Source organism: Symphodus melops (genome assembly GCF_947650265.1).
Source record: "Symphodus melops genome assembly, chromosome: 2".
In the NCBI taxonomy this organism is placed as follows: Eukaryota; Metazoa; Chordata; class Actinopteri; order Labriformes; family Labridae; genus Symphodus; species Symphodus melops.
In genome coordinates this window covers 1,645,223-1,663,583 of record NC_136692.1, presented here as the reverse complement: position 1 = coordinate 1,663,583, position 18,361 = coordinate 1,645,223, and the positions used below count along the sequence as shown (strand labels likewise).

Below are 18,361 nucleotides of genomic sequence, written 5' to 3'. Positions count from 1 at the left end.
AGAAAGATCCGAGAGGCGGAGAAACAACAAGTGATCTGACGTCACAACACGGAAGTACTCGCTTTATGAAGTTGTTTGTCCTCGTGTATGTTTTGACTATGCTCCCCGCAGCTGCAGTCTTTTATTTTCCCTGGGAAGTTAATAATGGAGCTGCAAAGGAAGGAGAGTCAGTTAGAACATTCGGCAGGTAGTTTTTAGTTTTTAAATTTATTTTCAGACAAATCATCAACAACACCAAAGAAATAAACGCATGAAGAGTTCTGGATTACATTGTCTTTTCTAGAATTCTTTGGAGACCTTGAAGTGCCCAAAAATGTGTTGTACACACAAGATACTTGTGACCTCGAGTAATGTGAGCACGATGGAGATAGCTGCATTAGCTATGTAATAATGTGAAATTTAGAGCAACCCAACACAGTGCAACCTACTATTTAATAAATTCAAGAATGCAGGAAAAAAATCTGCTAATGCGCTATTCCAATTTCCATTAGTGGAAACGGTGCTGAATGGATCTTTTAGGGTCAGATTGGTACCCTTGGCACTCCAAATGAAGGGTAAAAGTAGGACATTACAGATCCATTTTTTGGCACCATTCCAAACTTCTGACGGTGGAAACGCCAATAAAATTTGGTATTGTACCAAACCGAACTGAACCGGACCGCTTGGTGGAAACTGAGCTAAAAATGATATATTGCGTGCATACATAATAACTTGCACGCTCAAGGTATTAACCTGTGTGTAAAACGGTCTCATGTTACATAAAATCCACCTTACCAACTTTTTCTAACATGGAACAATTTCACTTTCTACCAACATTTAAAAAAATACCATAGGTGTGTTTGACCCAAATTCACAAAAGCACCAGGACCGACTTAGACACTGATCCACTCTGTTAATTTTTACAGACTGGCCAGTTACCGACCTGAGGAGTCCAGGGCCACATTGTCTGCTCAGCACGCTTCAAAACAGCACCAGCTGGTCGTCCACACGCCGTACGTGGAGCCCTTCGACCCAATAATTGGGGCCCAATATTTAGTTTTGGGTGAGATAGAACATGCTGACGGTAAGGAATGGCTCCCTTTTTTGTGGTTAATAATTATGATGATGATAATACTCCAGCTCTCAGGAAGCATTTTTTGGGTCAGAACGCTGCAGGGCTGCCAGGGGGGTGTTGCTCTCCAGCGCTCGGGGAAGAGAGTCTATGTAAGAGAGTTTTCACCAGCTCACATAGAGGCTTGAAGTCATCTCGTAGAATCGGGGAACTATCACATGATTTGCAAATGAAGCTGGATAACGCCCTGAGCATGCAGACTCATCCCGGGATTACTCCAACATACGTTTTCCTCATGATCTGAAACTTTGACCACATTTTGTTTTAACATCCACTTGGGATCGGCACGTTCACGTTTCTCCTCGTTTGTCATTTTCTTACCAACACAGTTTATTCAATATATATCCTAAAAGTTGTTCTTTACGATGTAGACTCTTTAAAAAAAAGACTGTCATACCCGTCTTCACCTGTACCTTCTCTCCGTCCAGATGTGGGTGTGATGGTCCGTGCCCGTGTCCTGAACTGTGTGGATGGAGTGAACATCGCCCTCCTTCAGAGAGCCGTCGACGAGCAGAGAAGCTTCTTCAGCGAGAGGGAGGAGAGACAGGCTGATGCTGCACAGCCTGCACATGTTACCTGAGCCCGTTCTCTTTGATTCTCTCACTGACTGTCAGAAGCACAGCGCTGCCTCTGAGGCTGACTCTTACACGAGCTCAGATTCACCAAAGGAGTAAATCACACAAGTTTCCTTGAGACTGCGTGATCATTATGTCTGCTTCTTATCATCACAGTTCTCTGCAGTTTGTCACATTGTATTTCTTGACATTATAAAGTAACATCAATAAACACTGAGCGAGTCCGACCGGGTTTATGAACTTGCTGCTCATCTCTTTTCTACAGTTTAACATAACTCTCTGTCATCAAACAATGACCCTTCACCCACGGAGAGCCCCCTGCCCCGGGTCTGAGTTCAAAATCCTGGAGGGCTGAAGTCCCGTACTCAAGCCGGGCTACAGTACCGATAGCTGGGCAGCCGACTCAACAAAGCCAGCGCTCAACCAAAGCTCATTTCTCAAAGTGTATTTAATAGTCTCCATGTTATAAAGTGGCGTTTGTGCTCAATAGACAGCGGGGCACGCTCCCATAGTGTTAATGTGCTTTGATAATAAATCCTCTTCCTCGTCCTCCTCATCTGTGAGTGTCCATCTGTAAAAACCTCAGCAGAGATTCAGTGAAAGCAGGTCTGTCTGGATCCACACACACAGCTGATTTCCTGTAAATGGAGGAGGGAGGGGCAACATGTGATCCGGGCTCATGATTAACAGGAGGCGGGACGATGAAAGTGAAAGTGTTCAGTCAGTTAGACTCCATTTTAAAGGACAGACAGTAAAGAGTGAAGCGGGGTGAGTGTTTATCCAGTTTTTATATCTTCACTTCTGTACTCTCAGTTTCCTCCTGTGAACGGAACACAGAGAGTTTATAATGACGTCACTACTTACATTCATATGAGCTGTGTGTGTGTGTGTGTGTGTGTGTGTGTGTGTGTGTTAGATCAAACTGTTTCCTGTTTCTCTTGCGTCGATCTCTCAGTGAGTGTTTCTGTGTTTCCTCTCAGACTGACTTCAGATCAGATCATGGATGTGCGTTTAGAGGACGAGGAGGACGGAGCAGAGTCTCCTGTACCCAGCTGTCTGTCTCTGAAGAGTGATCGGTCCAAAGACCATCCTTTAATATTCTTCAGTAAAGAAGCTGGACCCTCAGACTCAAAGTAAGCCTCCTGACAACAGAAACCTGGGAACCTTCTCATCATCCACAGCTGTAGATCTTTTTGTATTTACAGCTTCTTTTACAGATTTGTCATCAGAGAGTTGATCAAAGATTCATAGAAATATAAAACTTGTTTTTTTTAACAGATTTGAGAGGAGCAGACAGAGAGCAGAGTCTCCTGTACCCAGCTGTCTGTCTCTGAAGAGTGATCTGTCCAAAGAGCTTCCTCTAGACTTCAGTAAAGAATCTGGCGCCTCAGACTCAAAGTAAGTCTTCTTACTAACTCCTTGTCTCTTCACATGTTTCCTTGTAGGGTTGGTCACCATGTAAAGCTGTAATCTACGAGGACTCTTACAAACCTTTGAACCTACCCATTATCCTCCTACTTCTCATTAGTACGTTTATTAGCAATAACCCCGCAAGTGCATCAACAATAACAGTGGAGCATGATAATAAAATATTACACCAAAGTGCATTAATGGGCAGCGCCCTTTCCCTTGAAACAACCCATTCACTCACAGACATTCACACCACAACGACAGAGAGGACAAGACAGTCAGAAGTCAGAAAATGTAAACAGATCATGTTTAAGATCAGCAAAAACAAACTCTCGGCATCTGTAATGAACTTCTATCATCTAATGGCGCGAACCACTGTACTGTGTTGGCGGCGACATGGACTAAACCAAGTTATGGGGGGAAACGGAACAGTTCATCTCAGGAGGGCCTTTTTAACAATGGGAAAATTTCTTTTTAGGACAATTATCCACAGAATCAAGATTCAAATCAAATCATTTGTGCAGATCTAGTATAAAGACCCTCCTGCCAGGGAGCACGTTGCGTTCAGGTGCAGGTAGTGCACACTAACACTAGGTAATCTGTACCAATTCCTTTGACTCGAGTGAGTGCTCTGATCCGTGGTCTTGGCCTGGCACGGATGGAAGAGGTGATCTGAGGCATGGTGCGGTTTCTCATGCACGAGCAGAAGCACGGGAACTCAACATGAACATGAAGTATAATCCTGCAGTGTTATATCTGTTTCTGACTAAATGACTCAAAATAATCCTCAAAGTCCTTCAAGTAGCTGTCATGTTCTCCGTGTTGTTCTTTGATGTGCGGACGCAGACTTTACCTCACATTAGTTCATAGTCTGCCTGTGTTGTAAACTAAGTAAGCTTCAAGTTCACATGAAGCCGTGCATGTGTTGTATTACCATGTTATGAAGAAGAGGTAACTCTGCTCAGGCCCGGTTAGTCCTGGAACAGTGTGAGTGCAGGCCAGCGGAGGAACGAGGAGGGGGGTCAGTCGTTGGGTCAACTGGACCTAGAGTGAGTCCACCCTGATACTGCTGATCCAGCACAATGTAATTCACAATGTTTCACCACGTCTAACCTGAGTTCAAAGGTGGACTAACCCGAGCTCAGCTGTCTGAAGTGAAACAGTGGATGACAGGATCAGACTCTTTGATTCTCTGACTGTGAAGAAGCTGCACATGGTGTTCAGTCTGACTGAATCAAATGAATCCAAACAGAAGAAAGAAGGCGTTACCTGCTCTCTGTGATCATCTGACTCTTTAGATTGTGTTTGATAAATCTTCATATTTTCTATCAGTCAACCATCAGTTTAGTTCTAAAGACATGTCTTCACAGGGGGACGAAGAGGACTCATGTAAGAGAGGAACAGACGTCCTGTCCTGGGTATGGATCCAGACCAGGACCTGGACAGCAGACAGTCAGTCAGAGCAGCACTGAACAAAGTAAGACTGTACACCTTTGTGCTTCTGTGATCTCCTCCTAAAACATGATTTTTATTGGTCAATGTCAAAAGTCTAGAAATTAAAACTCTTTTTACTTCTTTAACAAAAACATCTGAAAACAATAATCAGATTCTATCATTCTCTCTTTCAGTAGATAGAGGTCAGCAGGAGGTTTTAGATCAACATAAGGACAGTCTGAGGACGAGATGTGAACGTGTGACTGAAGGAAGTGATGAAACAGGAAGTAGAACCCCCCTCAAAAGGATCTACACTGAGCTCCACATCACAGAGAGGCAGAGTGAAGAGGTGAACACCCAACATGAGGTGAGACAGATGGAGACAGCCTCTAAAAAGAAGACCCTCCATGAGACTCCAATCAAGTGCCAGGACATCTTTAAAGCCTTACCCGACCAACAGGAACCAAAGACAGGAGCTCAACCCGACCAACAGAAACCAAAGACAGAAGCTCAACCCGACCAACAGGAACCAAAGACAGAAGCTCAACCCGACCAACAGAAACCAAAGACAGAAGCTCAACCCGACCAACAGGAACCAAAGACAGGAGCTCAACCCGACCAACAGGAACCAAAGACAGGAGCTCAACCCGACCAACAGGAACCAAAGACAGGAGCTCAACCCGACCAACAGGAACCAAAGACAGGAGCTCAACCCGACCAACAGGAACCAAAGACAGGAGCTCAACCCGACCAACAGGAACCAAAGACAGGAGCTCAACCCGACCAACAGGAACCAAAGACAGGAGCTCAACCCAACCAACAGAAACCCACCAGAGTGGTTCTGACAAACGGCGTGGCTGGTGTTGGAAAAACCTTCTCAGTGCAGAAGTTCACTCTGGACTGGGCCGAGGGCTCAGAGAACCAAGACGTCAGTCTGCTGATCCTGCTTTCATTCAGGGAGCTGAACTTGATCAGAGATCAGCGCTACAGTCTTCTTGAGCTGCTCCGTGTTTTCCATCCAACATTACAGAAGGTGGCAGCAGAGACGCTCGCTGTCTGTAAACTGTTGTTCATCTTTGATGGCCTGGATGAAAGCAGACTGTCATTGGACTTCACAAACAGGAAGGTTGTGTCTGATGTCACACAGAAGTCATCGTTAAACACACTGTTCACAAACCTCATCAAGGGGAATCTGCTCCCCTCAGCTCTCATCTGGATCACTTCTCGACCTGCAGCAGCCAATCAGATCCCTCCTTCATGTGTCGACAGGGTAACAGAAGTACGAGGCTTCACTGACGGCCAGAAGGAGGAGTACTTCAGGAGGAGGTTCAGTGATGAAGATCTGTCCAGCAGAATCATCTCACACATCCAGACATCCAGGAGCCTCCACATCATGTGTCTGATCCCGGTCTTCTGCTGGATCACTGCCACAGTTCTGGAGCACATGATGAGCACAGAGCAGAGAGGAGAGCTGCCCAAGACCCTGACTGACATGTACTCACACTTCCTGCTGGTTCAGACAAAGAGGAAGAAGAACAAGTATGGTGAGGGACATCAGATGAGTCCAGATGAGCTGACGGAGGCTGACAGGGAAGTTCTTCTGAAGCTGGGGAGGCTGGCGTTTGAACATCTGGAGGACAGAAACATCATGTTCTACCAAGAAGACCTGGAGCGGTGTGGTCTGGATGTCACAGAGGCCTCGGTGTACTCAGGAGTTTGTACAGAGATCTTCAAAACAGAGTGTGTGATCTTCCAGAAAACAGTCTACTGCTTTGTTCATCTGAGCGTTCAGGAGTTTCTGGCTGCAGTCTACATGTTCCACTGTTTCACCAACAGGAACACAACAGTACTGAAGGCTTTTTTAGGAGAAACACATGTAGATTCAACTCTTGATTTTATTCTAAATAAATCAATGGAGAAATCCCTGGAAAGTGAGAATGGTCACCTGGATCTGTTTGTTCGCTTCCTTCATGGTCTTTCTCTGAAGTCAAACCAGAGACTCTTAGGAGGCCTGCTGGATCAGACAGACAACAGTCCAAAAATGATCCAGAGACTTTTAGGAGGCCTGCTGGGTCAGACAAACAACAGTCCAAAAAGGATCCAGAGACTCTTAGGAGGCCTGCTGGGTCAGACAGACAACAGTTCAAAAATGATCCAGAGAGTCATCAACAACCTGAAGAAGATGAACAGTGAAGATATCTCTCCTGACAGAAGCATCAACATCTTCCACTGTCTGACAGAGATGAAGGACCTCTCAGTCCATCAGGAGATCCAAGAGTTCCTGAAGTCAGAGAACAGATCAAAGAAGGAACTCTCTGAGATCCACTGCTCTGCTCTGGCCTACATGCTGCAGATGTCTGAGGAGGTTTTGGATGAGCTGAACCTGAAGAAGTACAAAACATCAGAGCAGGGACGACTGAGACTGATTCCAGCTGTGAGGAACTGCAGGAAGGCAAAGTAAGTCCAGATGTGATGAACATTATAAATCAGTGTCATGTACTAATTTACTGATTTTAATATAAACTAAACATGATCCTCTCTGTTCACTAAAAACTGTTCCTCTGTTAATGTAGTAGAGATAATGAAAATAGTTCAGACTGGGCGCTAGTTCTGTCTTAATCACTAGGTTCACCCCAAAGTGTCGGCCAGAACACCACTTAAGGCCACGGTTCCAGGGAGTATGATGAATAAAAGGCAGAGAGAGAGATTTCACTGTTCAGCTCTTCTTTACTTCCAATAGAGCAGCACATACAAGTAGATGTAACTGGTTGCTTCAGTTATGCATGTGAATGTGAGATTTCTATAAAAAGAAAGAATAACAAAATACAGTATCAATAATACAGAATAACATAAATGACTTCACCTATATAAAGTAATATCAGTGAAATATAACACAGCAAGCGATTCAGTAATTATAAATCACATTTCTCTTTACACTAACTTAAACTATCAAACTTAAACACAGAATGTACAGGCCTCTTTAACATTTCAGTCCTGCTATACAAATCCTCTAACTACAAAAACCAGCAGGATGCTTTTATTTTGAAACATGCAGGCAAGCTGCTACATCCGGTTAACAAATTAGCGTAGTTGGAACGCAACATTAATAACAATACTCAATCGACATTAAACACTTTCGGCTCAGTCACAACTGTCTTAATACGACGTAATAAGTGTATAATGAACATGCCTCCAAGTAAACATGACACATCTCACACTGACGCACAGAGTCAAGTGAGCAGAGGGACGTAAATTAGCCTGCATGCAATCAGCTATCATTAACGGGACCGATCATACCGCGAGCACGCAGGCTTCGACTTTCATTCAACCAAACAACATCAACCAACAACATCAACATGAGTAAACAATGTGATAAATATACAAGAGGTAAATACTCACACTTTCATTTACGCACACACAGCTTCTATTGAGTTATAACGGCACAACCGAAGCTCTCTCGTCTGCCTGTTGATACTGCGGTGACACTCATTAGAATATTATGACTGATCACATGGGCAGGCTCATGTCCCTAACTTTGGGCCTTTTCTACAGTTAATGTTCAGGAGAAACAGCCAGTCGTAGTTTTTTTCATGTGATGTCCTGAGATCATAAATATCTTTGATAGTTTTTTTGTGAACACATTCAGGAGAGAATTCCCAAAGAAGTGACTGAGGTGTGTGATAGTGTTAATCCCTGAAAAGACAGATATCAGATGCTGTGAGCGCCCCCTTCCAGCGTCTGCAGGTATAACTAATCAATCATGAGCATCATCTCTGAACATGTCAGCAGGTAGATCACAGATAAACTGTTCTTACAGGAGATCCTTCACCTCACTACATTTGATTCTTTGCTGACTTGTTTGATTTCTAGATCATTCTGCAGCAGTCTCTGTATTTTCACGTTTATAGAAGTGAGTCACACGGCTGGAGAATGAGATGGTCCTCCTCCAGAGTTACTGTTACATGAATTTCAAATGGTTTCCTACTGCAGAGAGAGTCATCTGAATAGATCACACTTCAGATCACAGACTATAGATGAAGGATATTTGAGAGGAAGGAGGCTACACCAGTTCCAGGGAATAAGTCCAACTCAGTGGTTTGTCTGTAAGGACTAAAGAGCTCAGATCTTTCCAGTCCAATCGATTATTCTACAGTTTTTAACTGGTTTTCTGTCAGAGGACAAAGACTAACACGTCATTAATCTTCACATCATAATCCAAGTTACAGATGTAACAAAGACTATGTTCATCTTTAAAACTTACTACAGAATTAAATATATGACTTAACCAAATCAGTAGATAAACTGATGAACTCATTCACTGCTACTTATTGGACTTCAACAAAGGAAACTTCCATCTGAAGCACACAGTCCAAACTATCAGGATTGATGAGAAATTCAAATATAGTCAGCTCCATTGTTCCCAAAGAGTTCACAGCAGGTGAGCTGGCTGCCTTTATCAGCTCTGAAGCTCCGCCCATCCAGGAAACACAAATCCAGGCACTTAAACACCGGTAACATCATTAAAAAGTCTCAACAGTGTCTTTAAAAAATTAAAGGATTTCACTTTAAACAAACACATCCTGTGTAACTTTAACAGCAGTGTTATTGAAAGCACCCTCACCAGCTCTCTGACTGTCTGCTTTGGGAATCTCACTGTGCAGGAGAAGAAATCCTTAAACAAAGTTGTTCGTCATGCAGGCAGGATGATTGGTGTCAGCCTGCCAGCTCTTGAAGAGATTTACAGTGATAGACTCCTGTCACTCACCCTCAGCATCACCAGGGACCCTTCAGGCCATCCTACTTGTTGTCTCATCTTGTGTAGTTTTACCGTTTTAACTCTTGCACACACTTTCCAATGTTTTTTTTTTTTTTTTTAATTTTTTACTACAAATTGCAATAAACTAAACTGAACATAAAGCCAGGTAGAGGAGAGTGAGAGAAGGAGGGGGGATTTTACACCATAGACATGATGTCCTCCTAAATAAAACTCCATTAGTTTCCATTCATCTGTAACATTTAGTGAATGATTGATAGGTGAAGAATGTGCAGGTTTGAAAACCAGCGATGGGACTTTTTGTGTCAGTGACAGATTCCACTGATGTGTAAAGTTAAGACCAAACAGGACAAACTGTTTAATCATCAAATATGAGACGTGAATATCAGACGCTTCTTTTATAAGTCACGTTTCTCTATTTTATGTCTCACAACAGACTTTATAACTGTGGACTCTCGGAGACTCACTGTGACGTCGTGGCCTCAGCTCTGAAGTCCAACCCCTCCCATCTCAGAGAGCTGGACCTGACTAACAACAACTACCTGCGGGATTCAGGAGTGAAGCTGCTGTGTAAGGGACTGCAGAGTCCAAACTGCAGACTGGAGACTCTGAGGTCAGATCACTGACTGTGTGTAATCTGGATTTCTCTTGATGATTGTCTAAAGTCAATGAGACCACCAACATTATAAAGTCCTTTTGAAAGTCTGCCTGTTTCCAGCTGCTCGCTGTCACATGAGGAGAATCACAGGACGCTGTCTGGAAAAGCCTTTCTTTACATTTCCTACAGAAGAGATTCACACTGACTTGTAGTTTGTAGAGTTCAAAGAAAGCAGGAGGAGTTTTTAGTGAGGGAATACTGTACAGGACAAGATCAGTAAAGAGAGAAGAGGTTTCACTTTGTCCACAGGGGGGCGCCAAAACAGACACGTAATGAAAGTTCCTCACAGGAGCTTTGAGTGTTTGAATCTAAGAAGGATCAGGAAGAACTAAAGTATTAATGCATCCTAATAAAGTCCTTCAATGTTGGAATGAACAGATGATGATCACATCAGTGTGTTCATGTGGACAACATCACACATTCATGTATAAAGCTCACTGTCATCTACATTTACTTCTTTTATTCTTTATTCAGATTGTGGGGCTGCAGGTTGTCAAAGATCAGCTGTTCTTCTCTGGTCTCAGCTCTGAAGTCCAACCCCTCCCATCTCAGAGAGCTGGACCTGAGTCAGAACAACCTGCAGGATTCAGGAGTGAAGCTGCTGTGTGATTATCTGCAGAGTCCAAACTGCAGACTGGAGACTCTGAGGTCAGATCACTGACTGTAATATTTATATGACTTTCATCACACATTTTGTTCATCCAGGCACATTTATAAATCTATTTTAAACATACATTACAAAAAATAATACTAAAGAGCCGAGGATATGTTACGAAGTAAAAAAGATCATTAAATTAAGATTAAGAAAGAAAATAAATAGCATGGGGGGGTCCTTCAGTCCTTTCTTAATTTAATTAAATGTATATACTCTCTCGAGCGCAGGGATCTCGGCTACGTAGTGGGCTTTTTTAGGAATTATTTTAATATCCTAGTTTGTTGCTCTTATTTACTACTTGACCTTGAAACCTCGACCCTGCCTCACTTTGATTGCTTGGTCTGGGCCGAGTGTGAATCTCGTCAGGAGGACCAATAACTACCTTTCATAAAGATATCGCTGCTGCCTTGAACTAGAACATCACTATTGGTTATTAGGAGCAGTTAAAAAAAATACACAGATTATTCAGCTTTTATTCCTTTAAAGTTATTGAGTTATTACAGTGTTGAAGTCATTCCCCTCTATGGTCAGATCATAGGCTGTTAATACTGGAAAGGCCTCCTTCACAGCCGTTACCTGGAGGGGACTCTCCTCGGGTCTCTCACACCCTAGTGGGTCCTAACCACTTTAAAGCAGAGTGTCCCTCCCCAGTCTATGTTTTCCTCTCTGGTATTGGAACAATGGGGACAAAAAGCTTCTTACCTTAGTCTTCTATCCCTTTGGTCCGTCGTGGTCCAACAAGAGAAAAATATAAGATCTAAAAGGAAAAGGGTTTTTGTTGGAAAGTCCTGACAATGGAAGGTTTCCTTTTATTTTATACCACAATTGATGAAAAACAGAGCTTACAAAAGAATACAAATCCTACAAAAGAGTGCTATTCTCACAATGAGTGACTAGGGTTAAGTAATTATAAAAAAAAATCTAGTGCAATTGATCACAGGTGCAGAACAAGTGTAAACCACTAAGACATGAGAGAGAGAAGCCTGTGCGTCCCTCTTATATACTGTGGCAGACTCTCGACATCTATGTCATGGAAAGTTCCAGTTTACATTTTGTGTTACTTCAAACAGTATGTAGCATAAACAAGACATATATTGTTATCTGGGTGTGTCTCAGTCAGCTGCAGGAAACTCCCCTTTTCCTAGCAGGGCATTCCTACGTACCCCGCTATGTGAGCAGTTCATGACCCCCAAAAATTCTTTATAGCTTGCTCTCCTCTAGCAGTTTTATGACCACCAACTATTCCAGCACATAATAATAATATAACACTCATTAATATATTATAAGTACACATTATGCATGTAATACATGTATCAACTTTTCATGATAAGGTTTATGCAAGTTAAAGTAAGACTTTTGTGATTAGCTAAGTTCAGCCTGAACTAAGCTTGAGTGGAAATTCTCCTGTGAGGGGTAAAAGTGTCAGCCGAGCTTTCAGCTGTTGAGAATGAGCAGTCTCACTTGCTTCTGGCCGGTGTGGTGAGGTGAATTGTCTGTGATCTTTCAACAATACATATTATTCAACTTTGTTTCCTTTACTCATTTACTCCAGTTACGCATAGTCATTTTCTTGTTTCTTAGCCTATACGTGATTATTTAATTTCTTCAGTTGTTACTTTCCATGCATTCATAGATGGAGATTTATCATCCAATCAGCTCCCTGTTATTAGCTTTCATGCAGCTGTGTGTACTGTGTATGACACGAGAGTTCAATAATCTTCACAGACTCAACATTGTGCTCTCTCTTTCAGAGTGTAACAGTCTGAATGTTGTTGTAGTACCAAACAGCTCCACCAGGTGGAGCCTCTGTTCTGATCAGTAAAGAGAGAAGAGGTTTCACTTTGTCCACAGGGAAATGAACGAAAGTTCCTCACAGGAGCTTTGAGTGTTTGAATCTAAGAAGGATCAGGAAGAACTGAAGTATTAATGCATCCTAATAAAGTCCTTCAATGTTGGAATGAACAGATGATGATCACATCAGTGTGTTCATGTGGACAACATCACACATTCATGTATAAAGCTCACTGTCATCTACATTTACTTCTTTTATTCTTTATTCAGATTGTGGTACTGCAGTTTGTCAGAGATCAGCTGTTCTTCTCTGGTCTCAGCTCTGAAGTCCAACCCGTCCCATCTCAGAGAGCTGGACCTGAGTGACAACAAGCTGCAGGATTCAGGAGTGAAGCTGCTGTGTGAGGGACTGCGGAGTCCAAACTGCAGACTGGAGACTCTGAGGTCAGATCACTGACTGTAATATTGATATAAATTTCATCACATATTTTGTTCATCCAGGCCCATTTATAAATCTATTTTAAATATACAATACAAAATACTAAAGAGCCGAGGATATGTTACGAAGAGAAAAAGATCATTAAATTAAGATTAAGAAAGAAAAGAAATAGAATGGGGGGGTCCTTCAGTCCTCTCTTAATTTAATTGAATGTATATACATGTTATTATTCCACTCCATCGTTTCCTTTACTCATTTACTCCAGTTACTCATGAAGTCATCTTCTCTGTTTCTTAGTCTATACGTGATTCTTGAATTTCTTCAGCTGTTACCTTCCATGCATTAATAGGTGTAGATTTATCATCCAATCAGCTCCCTGTCATTAGCTTTCATGCTGCTATGTGTATTATTGTATATGACACAAGGACAGGTGATGTATGGAGGCAAACACAGACCCAGGAGGAGAGTTCAATAATCAGTCCTGTTTTGCTAGTAGGTTTGGTACGTAGGTAGTCAGATATGTAAAGACATCCAGAGGAGCAGGCTGAGGTTGGAAATAAAGAGCAGGCAGGAGTCATACACGAGATCAGGAACAAAGAAACGCCAGGACGAGGTACAAGAGGGAAACACTACGAACTGGCAACATGAGGGAGGAAACACGGGGCTGAAGTAACACAGACAATCAGGGAGCAACGAGACACAGGTGTGAGTAATCAGGGGCGGGGCTTTGACACACAAGGTGGAGATGAGAGGAGGATCTGAAACACAGAGACAAGAGTCAGTAACACATAAAGAAAACATGATCAGAATAAAACGAAACACAAAACATCATCTCAAACAGGCTGACTCCTGTCAGTGTACAAGTATTCATCCCCTTCTTCTCTTTTCCTGCTGGAGCGATACCAAATATTTTATATTTTTCTTGAAGCTTTTATTTAAGCAGGTTGGTCCCATTGAGATTAAGAACCTCTTTTTCCACAGGAGACCTGACAGAGACAGGCAGCAGCAAAAACACAAAGTTACAGACACAAAGTACTATTTACAAAACACTATATCTAACATTATAATAGAACCATCTATGAGTCAAATCTGGGAGTCAGTAGCTCAAGCAGCCAAACTAAAACCATGTGCATCCTGTAGAATCTGCTTCCAGGTCTTTCATTTTAGATTTAAAAACCTTCAAGGACTCCATTCTGCTACAGATTCCAGGCTGAGGGTGCAGAAAACACAAAAGCACTTTTACCAATTTCTGTTTGAGCGTTTGAAACAAAGAGCATAAAAAGGTCCTGAGAACACAAAGAATACTGTCCAAGACTTTTCTGTGTGATAAAAACACAGAGATAGTGAGGAAGCAGACCAAGAATGACCTTCTACTGTATATAAAGGTGTACCAGTGTAAGAGCCTACGGGTCACCAGAGCACGCCATCCAACCCGAGAGTACATGTAAGTGTACTGTGATTTAAACGTAGTGTGAGGAGGTTTGATCTGCTGATGAAACACACTCAAAGTAATCTGGATTTCTCTTGATGATTGTCTAAAGTCAATGAGACCACCAACATTATAAAGTCCTTTTGAAAGTCTGCCTGTTTCCAGCTGCTCGCTGTCACATGAGGAGAATCACAGGACGCTGTCTGGAAAAGCCTTTCTTTACATTTCCTACAGAAGAGATTCACACTGACTTGTAGTTTGTAGAGTTCAAAGAAAGCAGGAGGAGTTTTTAGTGAGGGAATACTGTACAGGACAAGATCAGTAAAGAGAGAAGAGGTTTCACTTTGTCCACAGGGGGGCGCCAAAACACACACGTAATGAAAGTTCCTCACAGGAGCTTTGAGTGTTTGAATCTAAGAAGGATCAGGAAGAACTAAAGTATTAATGCATCCTAATAAAGTCCTTCAATGTTGGAATGAACAGATGATGATCACATCAGTGTGTTCATGTGGACAACATCACACATTCATGTATAAAGCTCACTGTCATCTACATTTACTTCTTTTATTCTTTATTCAGATTGAGGGGCTGCAGTTTGTCAGAGATCAGCTGTTCTTCTCTGGTCTCAGCTCTGAAGTCCAACCCCTCCCATCTCAGAGAGCTGGACCTCAACTACAACAAGAACCTGCAGGATTCAGGAGTGAAGCTGCTGTGTGAGGGACTGCGGAGTCCAAACTGCAGACTGGAGACTCTGAGGTCAGATCACTGACTGTGATATTTATATGAATTTCACCACGTTTTGTTCATCAAGGCACATTTATAAATCTTTTTTAAACATACATTACAAAAAAATAAGAAAGAGCCGAGGATATGTTACAAAGAAAAAAAGATCATTAAATTGAGATTAAGAAAGAAAATGGGGGGGGGGGGTCCTTCAGTCCTCTCTTAATTGAATTTATTAAATGTATATACATGTTATTATTCCACTCCATCGTTTCTTTACTCATTTACTCCAGTTACTCATGAAGTCATCTTCTCTGTTTCTTAGTCTAAATGTGATTCTTTAATTTCTTGAATTTCTTCAGCTGTTACCTTCCATGCATTCATAGATGGAGATTTTTCATCCAATCAGCTCCCTGTCATTTGCTTTCATGCAGCTGTGTGTATTATTGTATTTGACACGAGGACAGGTAACGTATGGAGGCAAACGCAGACCCAGGAGGAGAGTTCAATAATCAGTCCTGTTTTGCTAGCAGGTTCGGTACACAGGTAGTCAGAGATGTAAAGACATCCAAAGGAGCAGGCTAAGGTTGGAAACAAAGAGCAGGCAGGAGTCATACACAAGATAAATGTAGCATGTATAATGCTGCAATTTAGTAATGTATAGTGTAAAGTACAATGTAAAGCTAGTATGTAGAAGGTTCTAGGCTGACTCAGAGGAAAAATGGGGTGCTCAATGAAATACAGACACAGTATTGCAGTGCTTAGTGAAATGTATTTTGTACAGTGCAGATGTGGAAAACAATTATTTACAATTTATCTACAAAGTGTACCAAGAGTTGCAATGATAATTGATACACAGTTCACACAATGCCGGCTTCTTCCGCACCGGCGGAGATTCGGATTGTTTCTTTTTGGGCTCTCATCTGTGGCTCGAGACCTTAGCTCGCCATCCGATTCCCCCGGACCTGGCCAGGGCAAAGCAGGACCATGCATTACATACATTATCTTTAAATATTGTTCAATATTATTGTTATTTCAACACAATTCAGTATACTGCGCAAAAACAAATCAAATGAGTACTCTTTAAAAAAAAACAGACGTCTGTAACTGTTCAAGACGTTATACATTTTGGATAAATGACATTAAATGTTCATATTGTAACGGTGGTCTATTTAAAGTGCAAACCAGTACATCCAGCGCCAGCACCGGCAGACAGGTTCACATTACAAACAACATTTTAGCATGTTGGCTCATAGAACTCACCAGTTCCGCTCAGACAAACTCAAACAAAAAAGAACCCATCACAGTGGAGGTCATACACAGCAAAGAGGCATCTGAGGAGGTTGATAGGCATGACATTGAACAATTGATCGATCTTTACAAGAATAAATATTATCGGACCATCGCCTACCTGTAGCAGCACGAATGCCGGTTGGGTCCACACTCATGCTGTCAGTGTGGGTGCGGCCATTTTGAATGAGATTTAGACGCATTGAAATCTCGCAGTATGTTAAAATCTCGCAAGATTTCGGACGGAGCGCAGACACGGATCAGGAGCAAAAACAGCAAAAACACCTGGGTTACATAAAGTATTAATGCATCCTAATAAAGTCCTTCAATGTTGGAATGAACAGATGATGATCACATCAGTGTGTTCATGTGGACAACATCACACATTCATGTATAAAGCTCACTGTCATCTACATTTACTTCTTTTATTCTTTATTCAGATTGAGGGACTGCAGTTTGTCAGAGATCAGCTGTTCTTCTCTGGTCTCAGCTCTTAAGTCCAACCCCTCCCATCTCAGAGAGCTGGACCTGGGTAACAACAAGCTGCAGGATTCAGGAGTGAAGCTGCTGTGTGATTATCTGCAGAGTCCAAACTGCAGACTGGAGACTCTGAGGTCAGATCACTGTGTCATTCATTTGAATCATTTCAATCCACATCCTCGATTGTTGCACATTTCAGGATTTATATGTTTTCAGTATTTCTCTTGGGAATCTTGTTTTCTTAAATTATTTTGTCTAAGTTGTTGAATAATTTAGAGATTTGATGTGAAAATGTTTTTGTGACTCTGTGAAGTAAAGTTGAACAAGGTGCACATGAAGCCTCTGGTTTCCTCTGGTTCTGTTAAGAAGTGAAATCATGAAGACTTGTGATTCAATAATGTGTGATTTGATAAATGTAGTAACATCACAGAGCTGACTGAGATCAGCAGCCTGTTCTTCATCTGTGCACATGAACAGCTGGATGAATGTTGAGCTGACATTTGGAGGATTTAGATTTAGTGAATACACAATCAGAAATGATCCTCTAATCATTTAGAGAAAACTTGATTCATCAGGACAAAGTGATGTTGAGATACTCATCACAACCTGAACACGTTATTTTTATTCTTCTTTTATTCTTTATACAGATTGAGGGGCTGCAGGTTGTCAGAGATCAGCTGTTCTTCTCTGGCCTCAGCTCTGAAGTCCAACCCCTCCCATCTCAGAGAGCTGGACCTGACTAACAACAACCTGCAGGATTCAGACGTGAAGCTGCTGAGTGATCTTCAGAAGAATCCAAACTATCGACTGGAGACTCTGAGGTCAGTCACTCAGTGTTCTAAACCCTCCACATTTGAATTTATTTATTTATTAATAGGGACAATGTGATTGAACATAGTCTCAATACAAAGCATGAAACTGATGAGCTGCATAAAGAGTTTATAGCTGTTGTTAATTTCCAGCTCGTGTCTCTAGTTGGTCCTTTGTGTAAACAAACATTAAACTCGAAAACACTTTTTGTTGTTGGAGAAATCCTTTTCTGGGTGGACACTATGAAGAGAGTTCAACATACTCAGGGTTTGTTTTCTGTGATCTGGCTTCACTAACCCTGACAGAAGAGATGGTGCTGAACAGTCACATGAAGCTGCTTATCAACCTGACAAGTAAACCCAGAGTTTCAGAGAGCACGCTCACATAAAAGGGGCGGAGCTATCTTCATTTTACCTATCACAATCATCACAGAGTCTGCAGTCAGCAGATCATCATATCTAACAAACTGTGAACAAACTATATGAAGAAGTTGAAGACAAACAGGCTCAAAGACTAAAGTTACACAGCTGCAGGAACAAATGCAGGAAGGACAACTGACAGAAACAAAGAAACATCAGAGAGGATTCATGTCCAAACTACGGCTTCTTCTATTTCCTTCCCATCGTTAGTTCACCTCAGAACTGAGCAGAAGAACTCGTGTTTCTTCTCTGAACTGAATGTGTTGCTCTGACTCTTTCATGTGGAGACCAGAACAGTTTGAGAAGTTCAGCTGCAGCTCTGAGCATCACCAACAGAGCGGCATGGAGACACTAAACATTCAT

The 18,361-nt window shown here is 42.0% G+C and overlaps 2 protein-coding genes across 2 annotated transcripts; both read left to right on the top strand.

Moving 5' to 3' along the window:
• Positions 1-37: 37 nt before the first annotated feature.
• On the top strand, positions 38-1,926 carry ten1 (TEN1 subunit of CST complex). The gene is made up of 3 exons (XM_079335093.1): positions 38-187; positions 906-1,063; positions 1,540-1,926. The coding sequence occupies exons 1-3, from the start codon at positions 66-68 to the stop codon at positions 1,689-1,691; spliced, it is 432 nt and encodes a 143-aa protein (XP_079191219.1). The 5' UTR covers positions 38-65; the 3' UTR covers positions 1,692-1,926.
• A 439-nt stretch (positions 1,927-2,365) lies between these two features.
• On the top strand, positions 2,366-17,984 carry LOC306819976 (NACHT, LRR and PYD domains-containing protein 12-like; the record flags this gene model as incomplete). The annotated part of the gene is made up of 13 exons (XM_079337603.1): positions 2,366-2,454; positions 2,667-2,819; positions 2,965-3,084; positions 4,467-4,573; positions 4,725-5,104; positions 5,189-6,987; positions 9,741-9,909; positions 10,384-10,610; positions 12,679-12,852; positions 14,856-15,032; positions 16,730-16,903; positions 17,417-17,590; positions 17,885-17,984. The coding sequence occupies 13 exons, from the start codon at positions 2,366-2,368 to the stop codon at positions 17,934-17,936; spliced, it is 3,795 nt and encodes a 1,264-aa protein (XP_079193729.1). The 3' UTR covers positions 17,937-17,984.
• Between the last annotated feature and the right edge of the window lie 377 nt (positions 17,985-18,361).

Excerpts from the sequence above, each read along its gene's own strand:
- ten1 (XM_079335093.1), top strand. The coding sequence starts at position 66 with ATGAAGTTGTTTGTCCTCGTGTATGTTTTGACTATGCTCCCCGCAGCT. Across the intron at positions 188-905 it reads TCAGTTAGAACATTCGGCAG|ACTGGCCAGTTACCGACCTG; the intron begins GTAGTTTTTAGT and ends TAATTTTTACAG. Across the intron at positions 1,064-1,539 it reads TGAGATAGAACATGCTGACG|ATGTGGGTGTGATGGTCCGT; the intron begins GTAAGGAATGGC and ends CTCTCCGTCCAG.